This window comes from Kogia breviceps, chromosome 8 (genome assembly GCF_026419965.1).
Source record: "Kogia breviceps isolate mKogBre1 chromosome 8, mKogBre1 haplotype 1, whole genome shotgun sequence".
NCBI classification, from domain to species: Eukaryota; Metazoa; Chordata; class Mammalia; order Artiodactyla; family Physeteridae; genus Kogia; species Kogia breviceps.
In genome coordinates this window covers 13411209-13429042 of record NC_081317.1, presented here as the reverse complement: position 1 = coordinate 13429042, position 17834 = coordinate 13411209, and the positions used below count along the sequence as shown (strand labels likewise).

The following is a 17834-nucleotide window of genomic DNA, read 5'->3' as shown; positions in this document are numbered from 1 at the left end:
ACTAATGCACAGAAATCTCTTGCATTACTATACACTAATGATGAAAAATCTGAAAGAGAAATTAAGGAAACACTCCCATTTACCACTGCAACAAAAAGAATAAAATGCCTAGGAATAAACCTACCTAAGGAGGCAAAAGACCTGTATGCAGAAAACTATAAGACACTGATGAAAGAAATTAAAGATGATACAAACAGATGGAGAGATATACCATGTTCTTGGATTGGAAGAATCAACATTGTGAAAATGACTATACTACCCAAAACAATCTACAGGTTCAATGCAATCCCTATCAAACTACCAATGGCATTTTTCACAGAACTAGAACAAAAAATTTCACAATTGTATGGAAACACAAAAGACCCCAATTAGCCAAACCAATCTTTTTTTAAATTTTAAATGTATTTTTTATTATTTATTTATGGCTGCATTGGGTCCTTGTTGCTGTGCGCGGCCTTTCTCTAGTTGCAGCGAGCGGGGGCTACCCTTCTTTGTGGTGCACAGGCTTCTCATTGCAGTGGCTTCTATTGTTGCGGAGCATGGGCTCTAGGTGTGCAGGCTTCAGTAGTTGTGGCACGCAGACTCAGTAGTTGTGGCTCATGGGCTCTAGAGTGCAGGCTCAGTAGTTGTGGTACACAGGCTTAGTTGGTCCATGGCATATGGCATCTTCCCGGGCCAGGGCTCAAACTTGTGTCACCTCCATTGGCAGGTGGATTCTTAACCACTGTGCCACCGGGGAAGCGCCAAAGCAATCTTGAGAAAGAAAAATGGAGCTGGAGGAATCAGGCTCCTGGACTTCAGACTATACTACAAAGCTACAGTAATCAAGACAGTATGGTACTGGCACAAAAACAGAAATATAGATCAACAGAACAGGATAGAAAGCCCAGAGATAAACCCACACACCTATAGTCACCTTTTTTTTTTTTTTTTTTTTTTTTTTTTTTTGCTGTCCGCGGGCCTCTCATTGCTGTGGCCTTTCCCGTTGCGGAGCACAGGCTCTGGACGTGCAGACCCAGCAGCCATGGCTCACGGGCCCAGCCGCTCCGCGGCACATGAGATCCTCCCGGACCGGGGCACGAACCCACGTCTCCTGCATCGGCAGGCAGACTCTCAACCACTGCGCCACCAGGGAAGCCTAGTCACCTTATTTTTGATAAAGGAGGCAAGAATATACAATGGAGAAAAGACAGTCTCTTCAATAAGTGGTGCTGGGAAAACTGGACAGCTACATGTAAAAGAATGAAAGTAGAACACTTCCTGACACCATATACAAAAATAAACTCAAAATAGATTAAAGACCTAAAGGTAAGACCAGACACGATCAAACTCTTAGAGGAAAACATAGGCAGAACACTCTATGACATAAATCACAGCAAGATCCTTTTTGACCCACCTCCTAGAGAAATGGAAATAAAACCAAAAATAAACAAATGGGACCTAATGAAACTTAAAAGCTTTTGCACAGCAAAGGAAACCATAAATAAGACGAAAAGGCAACCCTCAGAATGGGAGAAAATATTTGCAAATAAAGCAACTGATAAAGGATTAATCTCCAAAATATACAAGCAGCTCATGCAGGTCAATATCAAAAAAACACAACCCAATCCAAATTGGACAGAAGACCTACATGAACATTTCTCCAAAGAAGATACACAGATTGCCAACAAACACATGAAAGGATGCTCAACATCACTAATCATTAGAGAAATGCAAATCAAAACTACAATGAGGTATCACCTTACACCAGTCAGAATGGCCATCATCAAAAAATCTACAAACAATAAATGCTGGAGAGGGTGTGGAGAAAAAGGAACCCTCTTGCACTGTTGGTGGGAATGTAAATTGATACAGCCACTATGGAGAGCAGTATGGAGCTTCCTTAAAAAACTAAAAATAGAGCTATCATACGACCCAGCAATCCCACTACTGGGCATATACCCTGAGAAAACCATAATTCAAAAAGAGTCATGTACCACAATGTTCATTGCAGGTCTGTTTACAATAGGCAGCACATGGAAGCAACCTAAGTGTCTGTCCATTGACAGATGAATGGTTAAAGAAGATGTGGCACATATATACAATGGAATATTACTCAGCCATAAAAAGAAACTTAATTGAATTATTTGTAGTGAGATGGATGGATCTAGAGTCTGTCATACAGAGTGAAGTAAGTCAGAAAGAGAAAAATACCATATGCTAACATATATATATATGGAATCTTAAAAAAATTGTTTTGAAGAACCTAGGGGCAGGGCAGGAATAAAGAAGTAGAGAATGGGCTTGAGGACATGGGGAGAGGGAAGGGTAAGCTAGGACGAAGTGGGAGTGGCATGGACACATATACACTACCAAATGTAAAAGAAATAGCTAGTGGTTAGCAGCCACATAGCACAGGGAAATCAGCTTGGTGCTTTCTGACCATCTAGAGGGGTGGGATAGGGAGGGTGGGAAAGAGACGCAAGAGGGAGGAGATATGGGGCTATATGTATATGTATAGCTAATTCACTTTGTTATAATACAGCAGAAACTAACACAACATTGTAAAGCAATTATACTCCAATAAAGATGTTAAAATAATTTTTTAAAAAGCCTGCAGGTGAGAATAGGCATCACAGATCTGAAGAAATGGAATCGTTTCAGAAATGTATGCTTGAAAATGAGACTGGAGAGGGAGTTTGGAACCAAACGATGAAAAGTCTTGTCAGTTCTTTATGTAAGGTTTTTGGATTCTATCCTAAGCGTCATAGGAAGCCTTTGAAGGATTTTTAAGATAACATAGTATTTTATTTGCAAACATGCTTGCAGCATCCTTTAAAGTGTAATTACTAATATCACATAAAATATTGCATGTTTTTTGTAGGAGACCTGGAAAAAACATCATTTATCAACACAATAATTGAATTAAATACTTGGAATTAAAGTGTTGTCTTTTAAAATTGTTATCCACATGGTAATACCTTCTTACCTCTTAACAGAAATCACTTTCTAGCTCAAAATAATCTTTTTTTCCAAAACCATAGTGAATAATTTTAAAAGTATAATTGTATATATTCTAAGACTTCTTTTGATATAATTCGAGAAATAGTCTTATGTTTCTTCAAATAGAAAATATAATGATCAATAAACTATTAAATTTGTACTAGCAGAAGAGGTAGAAAGACTGGAAAGAGACCTGGAGAAGAAGGTGATGGAAACTGAAGAGCTTAAAAGCAAACAAACAAGGTTCCTCGAGGAAATTAAAAATCAAGATAAGTTGAACAGATCATTAAAAGAGGAGGCCATGTTACAAAAACAGAGCTGTGAGGAGCTGGAGAGTAACCTAAACACGAAAAATGAACTGGTAAGTCCGTATTTTACATTGCCTTGACTATATTCTCTTGAAATAGAAAATTCTTTGTTCTTAGGTCTGAAAACACAACTTCCTGACTATAAAATGGGGAAGATGTGGTTTAACAGAAATATGTGCAACAGGTTTGACAGGTTGTAGTTGACTGCACACTGTATGGTACGGCTGCCCAAAAGATGCATACTGTCTTGAGCCGTGTTATGTGAAAGTATGATGTCCAGAGCAAACGAGGAAGATGAAGCCCCACGCTGTGGGGAGTTGGTCAGACTGCCCTTAGGTGTCTGTGTTTTTTTAAACGACAAAACTGTTGGTGAGACTGCACGTTGGCAAAAACTTTTAGAAAGCAATTTGGCAAAATTATCCAAATTTAAATGGATGTACCCTGTGTCCTGTATATTGCAAATATTGTATATAATATTTATATTATTTATTGGTTATTATGTAATAGTTATAATATATATTTCTAATAATATAGTCTGTAGAAATGGTAGCAAGAATGTATAAAGATATTATATATGTAGATACATGCGTATATGTATATAAATATACATATACACATATATATACAAGGACATTGACTACATTATTGTCTATATTAGCAAAATATTGAGAATAACTAAAATGTCCCTCAGTGGATATCCATGTGGTAGAATAATAATGTTCTTATCAAAGGAAGGTAGAGCTGTATATCCTCATATGGAAAGATGTCTAACATATATTGCTATATGAAAAAAAGCAAGCTGTATATCAAGTATGGTCCTATATATAAAGGAAGTATATAATAGTATAAGTATGTGTAAGTCAAATGGTAGAATGTATACCAAATTCTTGACAGCAGTTATTTTAGGGGAGTAGAATTATAGAGCACTTTCAAATTGCTATATATGCATATCTTTAATGTTTAAGTTTTAAATAATTTGGCTTTACGGTTGAAATAGGTGGAAAAGATATCTTAAAAGAGAAAGGGCTTCCCTGGTGGTGCAGTGGTTGAGAGTCCGCCTGCCGATGCAGGGGACACGGGTTCTTGCCCCAGTCCGGGAAGATCCCACAGGCCGCGGAGAGGCTGGGCCCGTGAGCCATGGCCGCTGAGCCTGCGCATCCGGAGCCTGTCCTCCGCAAAGGGAGAGGCCACAACGGTGAGAGGGCCAGGTACCGCAAAAAAAAAAAAAAAAAAAGGAGAGAGAAAATTTAGACAGACTAGATAGCATATCTTCAGAAGGTACCTGACCCAGAGGCTTCAAAGGTCTTGAGACCATGTCTGAGGAGTGGCTAAAGCAACAGGGGTGTCCAGGCTGGAGAAGAGGAGACCTAGCAAGCTGTGACGATTGCCTTCAGATAGTCAAAGGACTGTTTCATGGAAGAGGGACTGGAGTTATTGATGAAGGTACCAAGAGATAAAATTAAGAAATGGCAAATAGAATTATAGGAAAACAGTTTTTCATTTAGTAATGAAGAAGAAATCTATATAATAGCTGTCTTGAGATAAAATGTGATAACTCTGGAATGTGTTTGCTATCACTGAAACAGGCCATGTGCTCAGGGTTTAGGGAAAAGATGAAAAAAAAACATTGGTCAGGGAGATGGACTAAATCACCTTAACAGCCCTTTTCAACCTAGATAATTTGATTCTGTAAAATTATTAGTCTACTTTCCTTGAAGAAAAAAATAGCTATTGGTACTCTCTTCTTTTTCTTTTGACAGTTCTTTTTCTGATCTGTGCATAACTTAGAGAATTGTATTTCTCATATAATTAATAGAATCCTTGATACAGTTATCTTTTTTTTTTTTGTATCCCCCTTTCAAGATTGGCATTCTGGCTTAATTACTTGATTTGTTAACAAGAATTCTGCCTAAGCACTTACATTTTTAAGCAAGAAAAAAAAGTGTTCCCTCCTCTGTATAGAGAGGGAAATTGTTACTTGAAATCCAAATACTACTTAATCACCTCTTTCTTGAGCTCTTCTTGGTCAGGGGGACATGCTAAAAGACAGGGCAGCTTTCCCAGCTCTGTTAGTCAAACATTCGGAGCATTTGTGGCTTCCTTCATATGCCTCTTATTTGAAGGTAGTTTTCAAATATGTCTGCTGTATTCTGAAGGCATATTATATTTGATGTTAATAATCCAGTGATTATCAATGGTCTTATAATATGCATAGATCTGTTGCACTCCATTCCATAATAGAGTAGATTGATGAGTAATTAAATCACTGAAGACATATTACATTCAGTTTTATTTTAGCAGTGAACTCTTTGTGCCATCACTTAACAGTTGTATTTAAAATACAAAAATAAAACAGCACTTAAAATAAACACAGTACTTACTTTGGTATCACTTGATATTTGTGAACATTTAATAAATTTTCCTGAGTTATTGATCTTTTTTGTAGTGTAGAAATCATCTTGTATTATTAAGACAAAAAAAATTATGATTTCCATATGCTGACTCCCTGGTGCACGTTAAGTCAAACCATTGAAAATCATGGCAAAATATTTTATTTTATATTTGTGTGTGCTATCCCCAAATTATGGATTATTATAGTTGCCTAGTTTTTTCTTTTGTTCATTTATTATGTTGATATGTTTATGCTATAAATAAATGTTTTGTAAATTTTCAACAGTTTTTGTTCATTTTTTTTCCTGTAACTGTTTACAGTTAGAAGACAGACTGTGCTTTTTGAGTCATTATATTACTTTTATCATTAACTATTTAAAAACACTTTATATACAAAGTTACTATATGTTTATTATAACAAATTCAGACAACACAAATGTATACAGTAGAAAATGAAGGTTTCACTCTTCCCCTGCCCCATTCCTTGGAGGTTAATATGTATCCTTTTTGTTTTCTATGCTTATACAATATATATGTAATTACATAGTGTATATGTAATTAAATATATATATATTTGAATGTTTTGTGATTAAAAAAAAATTCACTATATATTTTTTAAAATTCTGCCATCTTATTTTTTACAAAACAGTATATCATTGGACAGCTGTCCAAGTTAAAAAAATAACATACACGTGTATATGTGTGCACACATATATACACACATATAAATTCTTTTCAAAGTCTATATTGTGTTCCACTATACGGATTTTCCATGATTTATTTAACCTTCTCTTATTGATGAATATTTAAATTGCTTCCACTTTTTTGTTATTAGAAACAATACTGTAGAGAAAATCTTTATATATATATACCTTATGCATTCATACTAGTAATTCCTTAGCATAAGCACTATAAGTTTTAAATTTTTAAATTTTGATAGCTATAGCTATTAATGTTACCCCTCAAAAAGCTTATAACTGCTTCACACTTCTATAGCAGTGGGTGAAAGAGCCCAACCCCCACTTGATAGTATTATTTTGAACTTGTAAATAGGAAAGAAAAAAATGGAATCTCATTGCTTTAATTTCGCATTTCTTTAGGTATTGGAGAGCTGAGTACTGCATATGTATTTCTTAGCTATTTTGTATTTCTTCTTCAAATTCATATTGTTTTGCCAGTTCTTTTATTATTCCAAAGGACTATTCTGTGTTAAAAAAAAAAAAAAAGAATTCTGTGTCTTATTCTAAGAGCCTACATTTGAAAAACATTTTCCATTATCTTATCGAATATCTGGTGATAATATCACCTATAGTTGTATAATGTTTTTTAGTTTCATATAATAATTCCTCATGTAGTAAGTCAATTAACTTATAAATGAAGTATAGTAACATTGAAGGAAAACTTCTGGTGGCCATTTAACCTGTAGTAGTCCCCCTCTCCTGCCACCAACAAATGGTAATTTTAATATTAATGTTACTCATTGTCTTTTTGCAAGTTATTTAAGCTCCTGTTCTTGTTTCCTCATTTTAAAAATGAGGATGATTTACCTGTCCTGCCAGCCCCACAGACTTGTGAGGACCAAGTGAGGTTATGAATGTGAAAATGATTTGAAATGAATCAAGCTAAGTAATGGAAGGTGGTAAATATGAAACTCCTTTAGAATGATGATAAAATGTGTCCATGTAAGAATAATGCAGGTATTAATAACCATATCTTCCTAAGGTAAGTTGTCAGTAAAGAGCAGCTTATGTTGTTATAGCCTCACTCTCTAGAATTCTCCAGGTGATGGTATCTGTTTGCTTCTTTCTCCTTTTAGCCCTTGTTTTGGTTTCTTGCAGACCCTTTTCTGCTGACTCTTTATTCTTCCTTAAAGGTAGTTTGTTCAGGACTGAATTGTATACTATGTTTTTCATGGTTTGCATGAAAACTTGTATTACTATGCTTATGTACATTTTAAGTTTTGAAACTAGCTTGCCTTTTGAGAAATGTGCTTGTGTGTATGTATAATTTTTTTATTGATTGTTTACATAGGAGAGTGAATTTGAATGTGGGGGAAAGAATTTGTATTATTTTTCCTATTGGTAAATATGTTAACTGCAGTCAGCTCTTGATTATCCACAGCTAATACTGTAACTAGCCTACTTTCCCGGGCTTTGACTCCCAATTTGCTCCCATTTATGCATTTCTTCAAAGGACATTTATTGAATGCTTATATTTATTGAATACTATATGCTAAGCCTACTGCTGTAAAAGACACAAAGGTACTTTAAGATGCACAGAGTATTCATCATTAAAGTTGAGCCTTGAACAACACAGGGGTTAGTCCACGTATAACTTATAGTTGGTCCTCAATATCCTTAGTTCCTCGGCATCCACAGATTCAAACAACCACCGACTGTCTAGTACTATAGTATTTGCTATTGAAAAGTATGTGTAAGTGGACCTGCTCAGTTCGAACCCACATTGTTCAAGGGTCAACTGTATTTGCCTGCAGAGACCAGTCCCTATAGCCTCCACGGTTCAGTCACATTTGCCTTTGTTTGTCCCCACTGCCACTGATCTTTAGGGAGAGAAGCGCAAGATTAGTTGACACTGTTGGTTGTGAGTTGCCTTCTAGAGACTCAGGGACTTGTGAGCATTCAGTGAAAGCACTAATGCAGATAATGTGCTTGACACCCTGCAGCAGGACATCGAAGGCAGGGTAGTATAATATAGTGTCGGATTTGAAATCGGGAAACTTGGGACTGAACTCTGCCTCTTCCACTACCAGCTGTGCAATTGGACAAGTTATTTAACCTCTCTGTACAGCTTTTATCATCTCATAGGGTAGTTGTGAAGATTCAGTGAGATAGCATATGTCAAATGCTTAGCATGGTGTCTGGCATACAGTGAGCACTCAGTCAGAATTACCTGTTATCCAGGTTAGCCTTACTTCCACTCGGATGGATAATCAGGAGGTGACTGAAAGCTAAATCATGCACGAATTTGATTTCACGGGCCTTGTAAAATGTTCATGTTTGTTTATGTTTTATTTTCTTCAGCTTGCATTTTTATATTAAAGAATTTTTCTGCATGCCTTTTTTTGTCTGGTATCTACTGTCAGACGCTGGGGGGAATGAAAAAGCAGAAATCACTTAGTGGACCTTTGAAATGAACTCAAGGATTCTTTAGTAGAAAGGGAACTGTACTGGTAGTTAATAAAATATTTAACTTCTGTCACTAATCTAATTATGTAACTTTTGACAAGTCAGTTCACCAATCTGGGACTCAGTTTCTTTATTTATAAATTTAGAGGGTTAGATTCGATGATTTTTCTTCTAGCTCCTAAAATTTCGAAGAGTAACTAAAAAGTTGTAATTACAGTAGGATTACTTTATCAAAAATTTAATATCCCATATTTGGATCTGATTGAGCTTATTCACATCCCTTATCCTCCATTACAAAGAATAATGTTCTGAACACTTAAAACTGAGATGCCATTAGCCAAAATACTACAGCAACATCAGTACAACAATTAAAACCAATTTCCTATTTTCATGCTTCTCACTCCTTCTAATTTCTTAGTAATAAATGTCAAATATCATTTCTATCCATGACTTGAAACTATCATGAGTCAGTTAAATAAATTAGTACCAGTTATTGGGAAATCAGGAAGCAGGTACTTAGTAGACTAGTTACTTAAAAATAATTGATACAGAGTTATTTTCATGTTTGGATAAAGCAAATTTAAATGATTTTTAAAACTTTTATTCATTGTGTCCTGAAATAACATATAAACTTCAAAGGTCTTTTATGTGATCTCTTATGAAATGATAATTTTGTATTTCATTCTTTGTAATACTTTAGAATTAAGATTAAATGCTCTTAATGTTATTCTATTTGCTGTGGGATTTTTAAAAATCTAATTATCAGTTATGATTAGAGCTTGCCACACCACTGTACCTTTATACTAACTTACTGAATCTATGTGTTGTTTCATATCAAATTGGGCCGATAGCTAAGACAGAAGACCATGGAACTAACTCGAGCATGTCAGAAACAGTATGAACTGGAACAGGAATTGGCTTTTTATAAAATTGATGCTAAATTTGAACCACTGAATTATTATCCATCAGAGGTGAGTTATTTTGATTTTGTAGTAATCCACAGTTAAAGCCAGCATAGAATGAGGGCAGGGTGGTGGAGATGTTCAAATGACTCTATCAATAACCACTCCATGTTTTTCTTATGAAGATACCAGCAGAGTATTTTGGTTGAATCTGTGAATCATCTGGCTCAGTGAGGTAGAGCAGCGTCCACAAGAGGTTAAAAGGCCCAAGAGGATACTTGTCCACATCCATATTCGTAACCATAAGCAGCCCTTCTAATCCTCAGTTACTTCACTCAAGAGTGTGGTCGATTAGCTTCCTTAAATCCAAACCTCCAGGAAAAGTGCACTGCCTGCTTCAATGACCATGGAATAGACATCTCCCTACATTGTTTTTTCAATAATCAGTGGGTTCACTATTAGTCAACCATTATTTGTACAAATACCATAAATGCCACTGCAACAGGGAACTGTTTAACTTCCAAGCTCCAGTCAATATCATATAAAATAATATATGATAATAAAATATATCAAATATGATTTATTAAAACTTTAGTATTTAGTAAATACTAAACACTAAAATTTTACAAAAAATTATTTTAGTAAAAATTCAACATTTAAAATTTATTAGACTGAGATTTTACTTATATATCAGCCAAGAAACCAAAATAAAACATGTAGATTTCTGATCTGAGAGATACAGCAGTGCTAAAAACAACAGCAACAAAAAACACATAACTGTAGGCACTTCCTTAGTCAATCCAGCTCGCTGTTCCGGGATAGGAGGAGTAATCCTTTTGAGACCATTTTTTGTTCTAGTTCCATTTTAGTATATTAAGAATAAGATAAAAGAATTATATATATTTTTTAACTTCTATGTATGTAGGATTACTATTTAGGCAATTCTGTGATATATTCTTCATTAATAAAATGAATAATGTCACTCGACTGCATAGCAGTTACTTATTAAGTCATAAGATTTATTTATTTTGTTTTTAGTATGTTGACATTGATAAAGCCCCAGACGAAAGCCCTTACATTGGCAAATCCAGATACAAGAGAAATATGTTTGCCACAGAGAGTTATATTACCGATAATGCCCAGCTAGTAGAGATCAAGAGGATGGATCCTGATGAAGGGGAACAACTTAGAAATGAACATGTGAACTTGAGAGCCCATACGCCACTGGACACACAACTGGAAGACAAAGAAAACAAAATAAGTGCAGGTTAAAAAAAGTTACTTTAAATTCTTTAAAAATACAAAAGAATTGAATATATAAGCAAATTTTGTTTTTTAATTCTTCTAAACATGCTGAAGTTATTTATTATATTGTTGTTTACATGAGACGTCTAAAACAAAAGCAGTGATTCATTGAGCAGATTATTTTTTAATGATTCCTGTTATGAAGAATGGGGTTTTTGACTTTTATTTGATAGCAGCATGTCCAGGGGCTCCAAGAATGCTTAAATTTCATCCTGCCAACAGGTGCTTCTCACCATTGGACTTACACATTCAAAGGCATAATTAGTAATAATTGAAGCAAGTAAAGTTATTGATTCCTATACATGTTGCCAAAACCTAAAGCAGTGCTTTGGATAAACTGGATCAGTGCACTCTCCTTAGGCTTAGGCCTGAGGCTGGCCTCTGACTCTTCTTGACCTGTCCCACACTCCACCTTGTCAACCGTACCCCGCCCCCAGTCATCTAATTCAAGGAATCTTACCACTTCCTGGCAAGTCACAAAGAGGAAGAAATCAATCCAAGGGGACACTTATAGAGACCTTCCAAATGGCAAACTTTGGACACACTTCCCCACTTAGCTGTATGCATATGGTGGAAGGAGAAAGCAGACCTGAGTTCATTCATCTCACTAGTAATCATGGCCCATTGTGGGGATCTCAGGCAATGAGATTAGTAGCCCATCTTCCCTTGGTTGGCAGCTAAATGGAATACACGGAAGGCCAATAGAGGTTGACTTGGAGAGCGGAGAAAAGAGGCCGAGTTGTCTGTGCCTGCGTATACTATGTGCAAGGCTCTGGAAGGGGAAAGGGAAACTAAATCACACCAGCCTCAGGGGGCTCATGATTTTATAGAAGGCAGGGAGGGAGAGAGAAATCAGGAATTTGAGGTGGAAAGTCACTGATTTGGGATTACCAAATCAGTAGTGAATTTCTTGATATTGAATCCCATCATAAAGCATTTGCCTCTAACACAGGTTTTTGTTTAATACTCTAAACCTAATTATAACTTAGTGACATGTAAGCACATATTTACAAATAAAATCCTTATTCTTTCAGAAGAGTTCTTTAATGTTGGGAGTATCAAGTAGAGCCCCTTTTATGTTAGGAATCTTACAAATAAATGGATCAAGTATAGCTCTATGGTATATCATGAAACTATTCTAGAGATTAACTAATAGAGAGGAAAACAATCATAAGAAATTACTTTTTTTTATTCCTGTGTTGTATAATTGCAGAATTTAATTGGAGGAAGTTATTGCTAAGAAAAAGGTAGAAATTTGAGAATTCAGGATTTTTCTTGTGTGTGTCTATGTGCATGGTTTTTAAATTTGCAGCACAAGCTCGACTATCAGAACTGCATGATGAAATTGAAAAGGCAGAACAACAAATTTTAAGAGCTACTGAAGAATTTAAACAACTGGAAGAAGCTATACAACTTAAAAAAGTAAGTAAAAGTAAAGCTGCATTGCTAAGAGAAAATGCCAAAAATGAAATGTGTTTCTCTCTTCATAACCGTGTAAAACAATCTTTAAATCAGTGCTGCCTAATTAATTATGGAATAACAAATTTCAGAGTCAGATATGGTTCTAGCATTTTCCAATTTCATTTCCTTCCATTCAGGATGACATCCTATTAGCATTTAATAGAGTGTATAGATACATGTTACTTAACCATTTATGTAAAAAGATATATTAGGTCTATTCTATTATGAAAGTGTCCAATTTACCCAGGGAAGCTGCTTCCTAATATATCTCTCCTAATTTAATTAAGCACTCACCACCTTTAAGATCCTGGAACCTAGATTAAGAGACAGAAAACACCTCTACAATGAACATTATTAAACATGAGCAGCAAAAATATAAATGATATAAAATATGGTATACAAAAAGATGATGTCATGAAGAAGCAAGCAACTCAAACCCATGATGTAGTTGCATAGGGAGAAAGTTCAAAAAAGGATGTATTTTGACATTTTAGTTTTTAAGTAAGTAAAAGGTTTTAGTTATTTGCAACTTTTAAAAATCAGTATTTCAAACTTGTGATGGTAATGTATTCATACCATAGTAGGAAGAAAAGAAGGTGAAGTCCAAATTATATATTCTTTTAAAAAGGTAAGACTGTGTCATTAGTTTCAAATTATTTAGTAACTAGAAATTGATTCACGTTTATGTGGCAGTTGCTGACTGAGCTGGGCCCTGAGTAATGAAAAAAACAGATGTGTTCCTCTCTCGTGGGCAGGAAACAGACAAAAAATAAGTAAAAATAAGTTTAAAAGAAATGTATAGTTAAACAACATAAGTTCTGGGGGGTGGGGAAGAGAAAATTAGGAGAGACAGTAAAGAGGATGTAGATTGCCACAACCCACAAAGGCCTCACTAAGGAAGTGACATTTAGGCTGAGACCCAAAAGATGAAAAGGAGCCAGTGAGGCAGAATTAAGGGCAAGTATATTCCAGGCAGAGGTGAGACAGTGTGTGCAAAGACTTCAGACGAAAGATTCCTCTGCAGGGTGAGGGAGAGTATAGTGGAAGAAGAAGTACAGTGGAAGATGAGGTTAAAGCTCATGCCAGGCATCATAGGCCATTTTAAGGGGTTTGAATTTTATTCTGAATGTAATGGGAAACCTTTGAAGGACTTTAGGTGGTAGCATGGCTGATCCTACTTGTATTTTTATAAGGTCACTCTGGCTACTTGATGAGAGTGAAATGGGTTGAGAGAGATGGAAAAAATGGAGGTGTGTACATCGGTTAGGAGGCTGTTGTTTAGTACAGGCAAGACAGATAATGGCTCGGACTACAAAGGTGATGGTGGGCATGGGGAGAAAGAAGACTAGGTAAAATCTGGCAGTAGAATTGACAGGACTTAAAGATGGATTGGAAATGGGAGATGGGGTGGATGGAGCTATTAAGAATGATTTTAATAATTAAATAAGAATGTTTTATAACAGTACTGGCAAAAGCTTTATACAGATAAATTGGTAGAAGTAAATAATGTACATAATTTTAAAGTAAATGGATGCTTACAAAATGTGCTTGGAAAAAATAGTTATTTTAAATGAGTAAGTATAATATAGCCTAAATTTTTCATTACATTATCAGTTGGCTTGATATTCTAATACAAGGGTAAGTGCTATATAAAGTCAGCTACCATTAATATTATGGCTATTATTATTAATAATTTATAAATTATTTATACTAATATGACTTCATTTCTACCTGCTATTATTTTCATAAGCTTTTAGAAAATAAAATTTTCTTCATATAATAAGAATAAAAGTATAAGATATGAATGGAGTGCCTAAGTATCTCCTGCATTTTACTTTTATTATTAAAAAAACTGATAGAACATGGAATACCTTTTTAAATTGTACTAGTTGTTTTCTGTAAATTTGTAAATCAGTGTTGCTGTCCTCTGTTAATTGTGTGTTGGGGTGTGGGGGGAATTAGATTTCAGAAGCGGAGAAAGACTTTCTTTTCAAGCAGTTGAGTAGTAGGATACAACTTCTAAATAAATTACGCCAAGAAGCTCTGGATCTAGAAATGCAGATGGAAAAGCAAAGAGGAGAAATTGCTGAAAAGCAGAAGGAGATCAAGGACCTGCAAATAGGTATTGATGGTCTGGATTCCAAAGACCCAAAACATGTAAGTAAATGAAGAGATCTTTGGCTTGTTCTATGGGGATGAGCATATCATTCTTTCTAGGTATTATGTCTCATCGTTTTTAGCCTCAGAGTCCTTTCTCAAAATCTCTTTTAGTTTGATGCACAAATTTGAGCGATACATATGTTTATATGTGTGTGTATATATATAATATGAGTGTATGTATGTGTATTATATATATACATATGTGTGTATATACATACACACACACACACATATATATAAAGTGTGTGTGTGTTTAAAACAAAACAACCTAGGGCTTGATGGAGGTAGCTTTCAGTAGAACAATTGATGAATGATATACTTATTTTTTTTAAGTAATTGAATTTCATTATATTTCAAATCAAGAGAAGCCTGCTCTAAGGTGCTCTCCAAACCTCTTACTCTTTCTCTCTCCTTGTTTTATTTTCTTCTTTCTTAACAGCAAGGTGGCAAGATGGGAGAGCTGAGGGGGTTCAGAGTCCTTTTTCTACCTCTTCTTTAATCCTTTATGCAAATATTCCACTAAAGCTATTTGTTGTTTCATATTGTTTTGTTTTGTCCTTAAAAAGAAAACATTTCTCTAGAGTATGTCTTCCTAAAATGTGGCCAGAGGTGGTCAGGTGGCTGGATGATGGAGTTAGGTTCTTGTCTCTTTCTGTCTCTACTCTGAAAAGTCTTACTAATGGTTTAAATTTTAGCCAATATTTGTAAAATAGAAGTAAGAATATTTTCTGCATATTTTAATGGTATACTTTGAATAATAAGGTTACTTAAAAAAAACTTTAAAATCTCTGGATTATGAGAAACCATAGAATTTAACATGGTAAAGACAATGCACTATAATTGCTTTACATACTTGACAAGTTATTTAGTTATCCCTTTAAACATTTTAGTAAAATATCGTAGATATTTTTTGGAGGCCAGCTAATTTTGACAAAGCGTGACCGTATCATCACAGACATAAGGTCTTTTCTAACAAAAGCCTAATAAGACTTAGTATTAAAATTGAAACCAAAAGTTGTCTTGATTATCTTGAAGAATTTTCATTACATGAAAAATTAGAGATTTTAAATAATATATAATATGGTCTATGATATCTTCCCATATCATATTTATTTGTTCAGAAGTCTACCACCCCATGTAAGGCCTCTGAGGACAGGAACTGAATCCCCAGGGGCCAGTGCTATGTTTATGAATGCTTGCGTTAAGGAAAGTAGGGCAGAACTGGCCTATAGGCACTACACAAAGCTCCTTTACTCCCTCTTGTAGTTCTGTGATCTATGAGTGTAGTCGGAACCTAGATTGTCTGTTTGCTTTCAACTTAGTACTGTGATAGTCTTGGCATACAGGGAGTCTAATACACACTGGATTTCTGTAAAGAATTACATATAGAAAGGAGTTAAATGAGAAGTAGGAAAGGCATCCAAGTTGTAAAGGTAGTCAAAATCAATCTGTAATAGTGGAGATGAAACATACAAGCCAGATTTTGAAGTTCCTTTTTGGTATTGTTAAAACTCTGAAGGTTACTTCTTAGGGTTACAGTTTTAGTCTGAGCACCAGAGGATGTCTCTTTTTAATTTGTTCACCTGGAAGGAGCATCTTTTTCTAATTTGAACAAAGTCACCTTAATGCCTGGTGTTAGGCACCCCATTTTAGGCTGCAAAATGTGAACATTTTAGCAAGAGGGAAAGAATCAAGAACGGTATTCTGCATATTTTTCTGCAGATACAGGCTTTTACTTAACTTTTATTATCTAATCAGATGAAGTATCTTTCTGAATAGCAAATAGAATTTAAAAGTAAAAGCTTGAGAGATTAGGAAACAGTAAATGACTGAGATATGATGGAAAACAAGTATGTTAAGTACCAGTGATGTGTCTTGCATTGCACTTGGTTTTAGGCACATATGGTGAGGAACTTTATTTTATTACAGCATCCAAATGAGATTGGTGACTTTTAAAATTTGCATAAAATGAAAATACGATTTAGAAAGATTAAATGATTTCCCAAAGTACCCCTTTTAGGAAGAGGCAGAGCCTCACAAAGGAGTTACAGGTCTAAAGAGATTAATTATTTTTAAAATTAGCTCAGAGCCAAGCCTACTCAAGTTTTCAACAGACATAAGCATTTAACTAGTTTTCAAAAGGAAAAGGTACTATATAAAAATCAAATCCCATTTTAGTTCTAGAAAACATTCACAGTTAGAAGCAGAAATACCACAGGAGCAAACATAATAAAGGAAGATTTGTATCCCTGTTCCCTATCTAGCAATGCTCTATGGGAGCAAACTGTATGCTAAAGGCAATTAATCTGTAGTAATCTGTTGCAAAGATTGTGCGTGATTGGCCTGTGGGAGCTTCCTGTGTTGTGATTTAAAGAGCGGAGGGTGTGGCCTGCCTGCAGAGGCTGCTTGTGACTGGACGGGCTGGGCTGCCGCTCAATCTCTGCCAGGAATGTGGTTTGAAGCGCTGGGAGGTTAGAGGCTCAGAGGCGTTTACAAAAATGTGGCTGTCAGAGAGGGAAGTGCACATGAATTTCAAGACAGCATTAGAAAGCGTTCCACCCACAGTTCCTCTGTTCTCAACGGCTCAGTTTTAACAGGACAAATTCTAAATTAAGGTATGATCATTTTCTCTCTCTGTGTACAAAGGATTTAAAAAGGAGGAGGAGTGAGAGATGTAAGTTCCTGTTTTTACAATACCTCTATTGTGAGCTCCATGGTAGTGAAAATCGCTGAATCTACTTTTGCTCCCATGTGTTTAATGCAGATCATTGGTGTATTGAACTAATTTTTTGTCCTTCATGTATAGATTTCAGTGGAAGTTTTAATGGTGAATTTTTAGATTTATTGATACAGATATGAGTGTAGAACTTTTTGAAAATTCTTTCTTGAGCCATAAAAATCCTAAATTTACTTAGAATTTAAGGTTTTATCTGCAGTTACCTTTTCAGAAAGACTTCAGATGGGTATTTTGGGAGAGTAGGAGAAGAGTTTTGAACATCCATCACGTTTTACCAGTAGTAAAATAAAAACCTTCCAATCAAGCTGCCTCTCATTTATTCTTCAGAAATGAAGAGACTTTCTTTCTTGTCTTTGGAGGCAACAGACTTGTAAAATTGAGAAATGTTCTTTTATAATCAAATTATAGTCTTAGACTTGAGACACGTGAAGTTCGTTGTTCA

General features: G+C 35.3%; 1 protein-coding gene across 24 annotated transcripts in view; it reads left to right on the top strand.

Annotated features, from left to right (window-relative positions):
- The window catches only part of CNTRL (centriolin), an 88651-nt gene that overhangs the window by 21243 nt on the left and 49574 nt on the right, over positions 1 to 17834 (top strand). For 15 of the 24 annotated variants that reach the window (XR_010841875.1, XR_010841873.1, XR_010841872.1 and 12 more), the window contains 6 exons: positions 3147 to 3343; positions 7498 to 7554; positions 9679 to 9798; positions 10768 to 10996; positions 12347 to 12456; positions 14458 to 14652. Coding sequence is in view for 19 of the 24 variants with exons in the window: in XM_067040843.1 (XP_066896944.1) it covers positions 3147 to 3343; positions 7498 to 7554; positions 9679 to 9798; positions 10768 to 10996; positions 12347 to 12456; positions 14458 to 14652 (908 nt within the window). In the remaining 5 variants the exon portion in view is untranslated. Of the gene's footprint in view, positions 1 to 3146; positions 3344 to 7497; positions 7555 to 9678; positions 9799 to 10767; positions 10997 to 12346; positions 12457 to 14457; positions 14653 to 17100; positions 17271 to 17834 lie in introns of those variants that run through there. The other 9 variants (XM_059072977.2, XM_067040845.1, XM_059072978.2 and 6 more) reach the window with 4 other exon arrangements.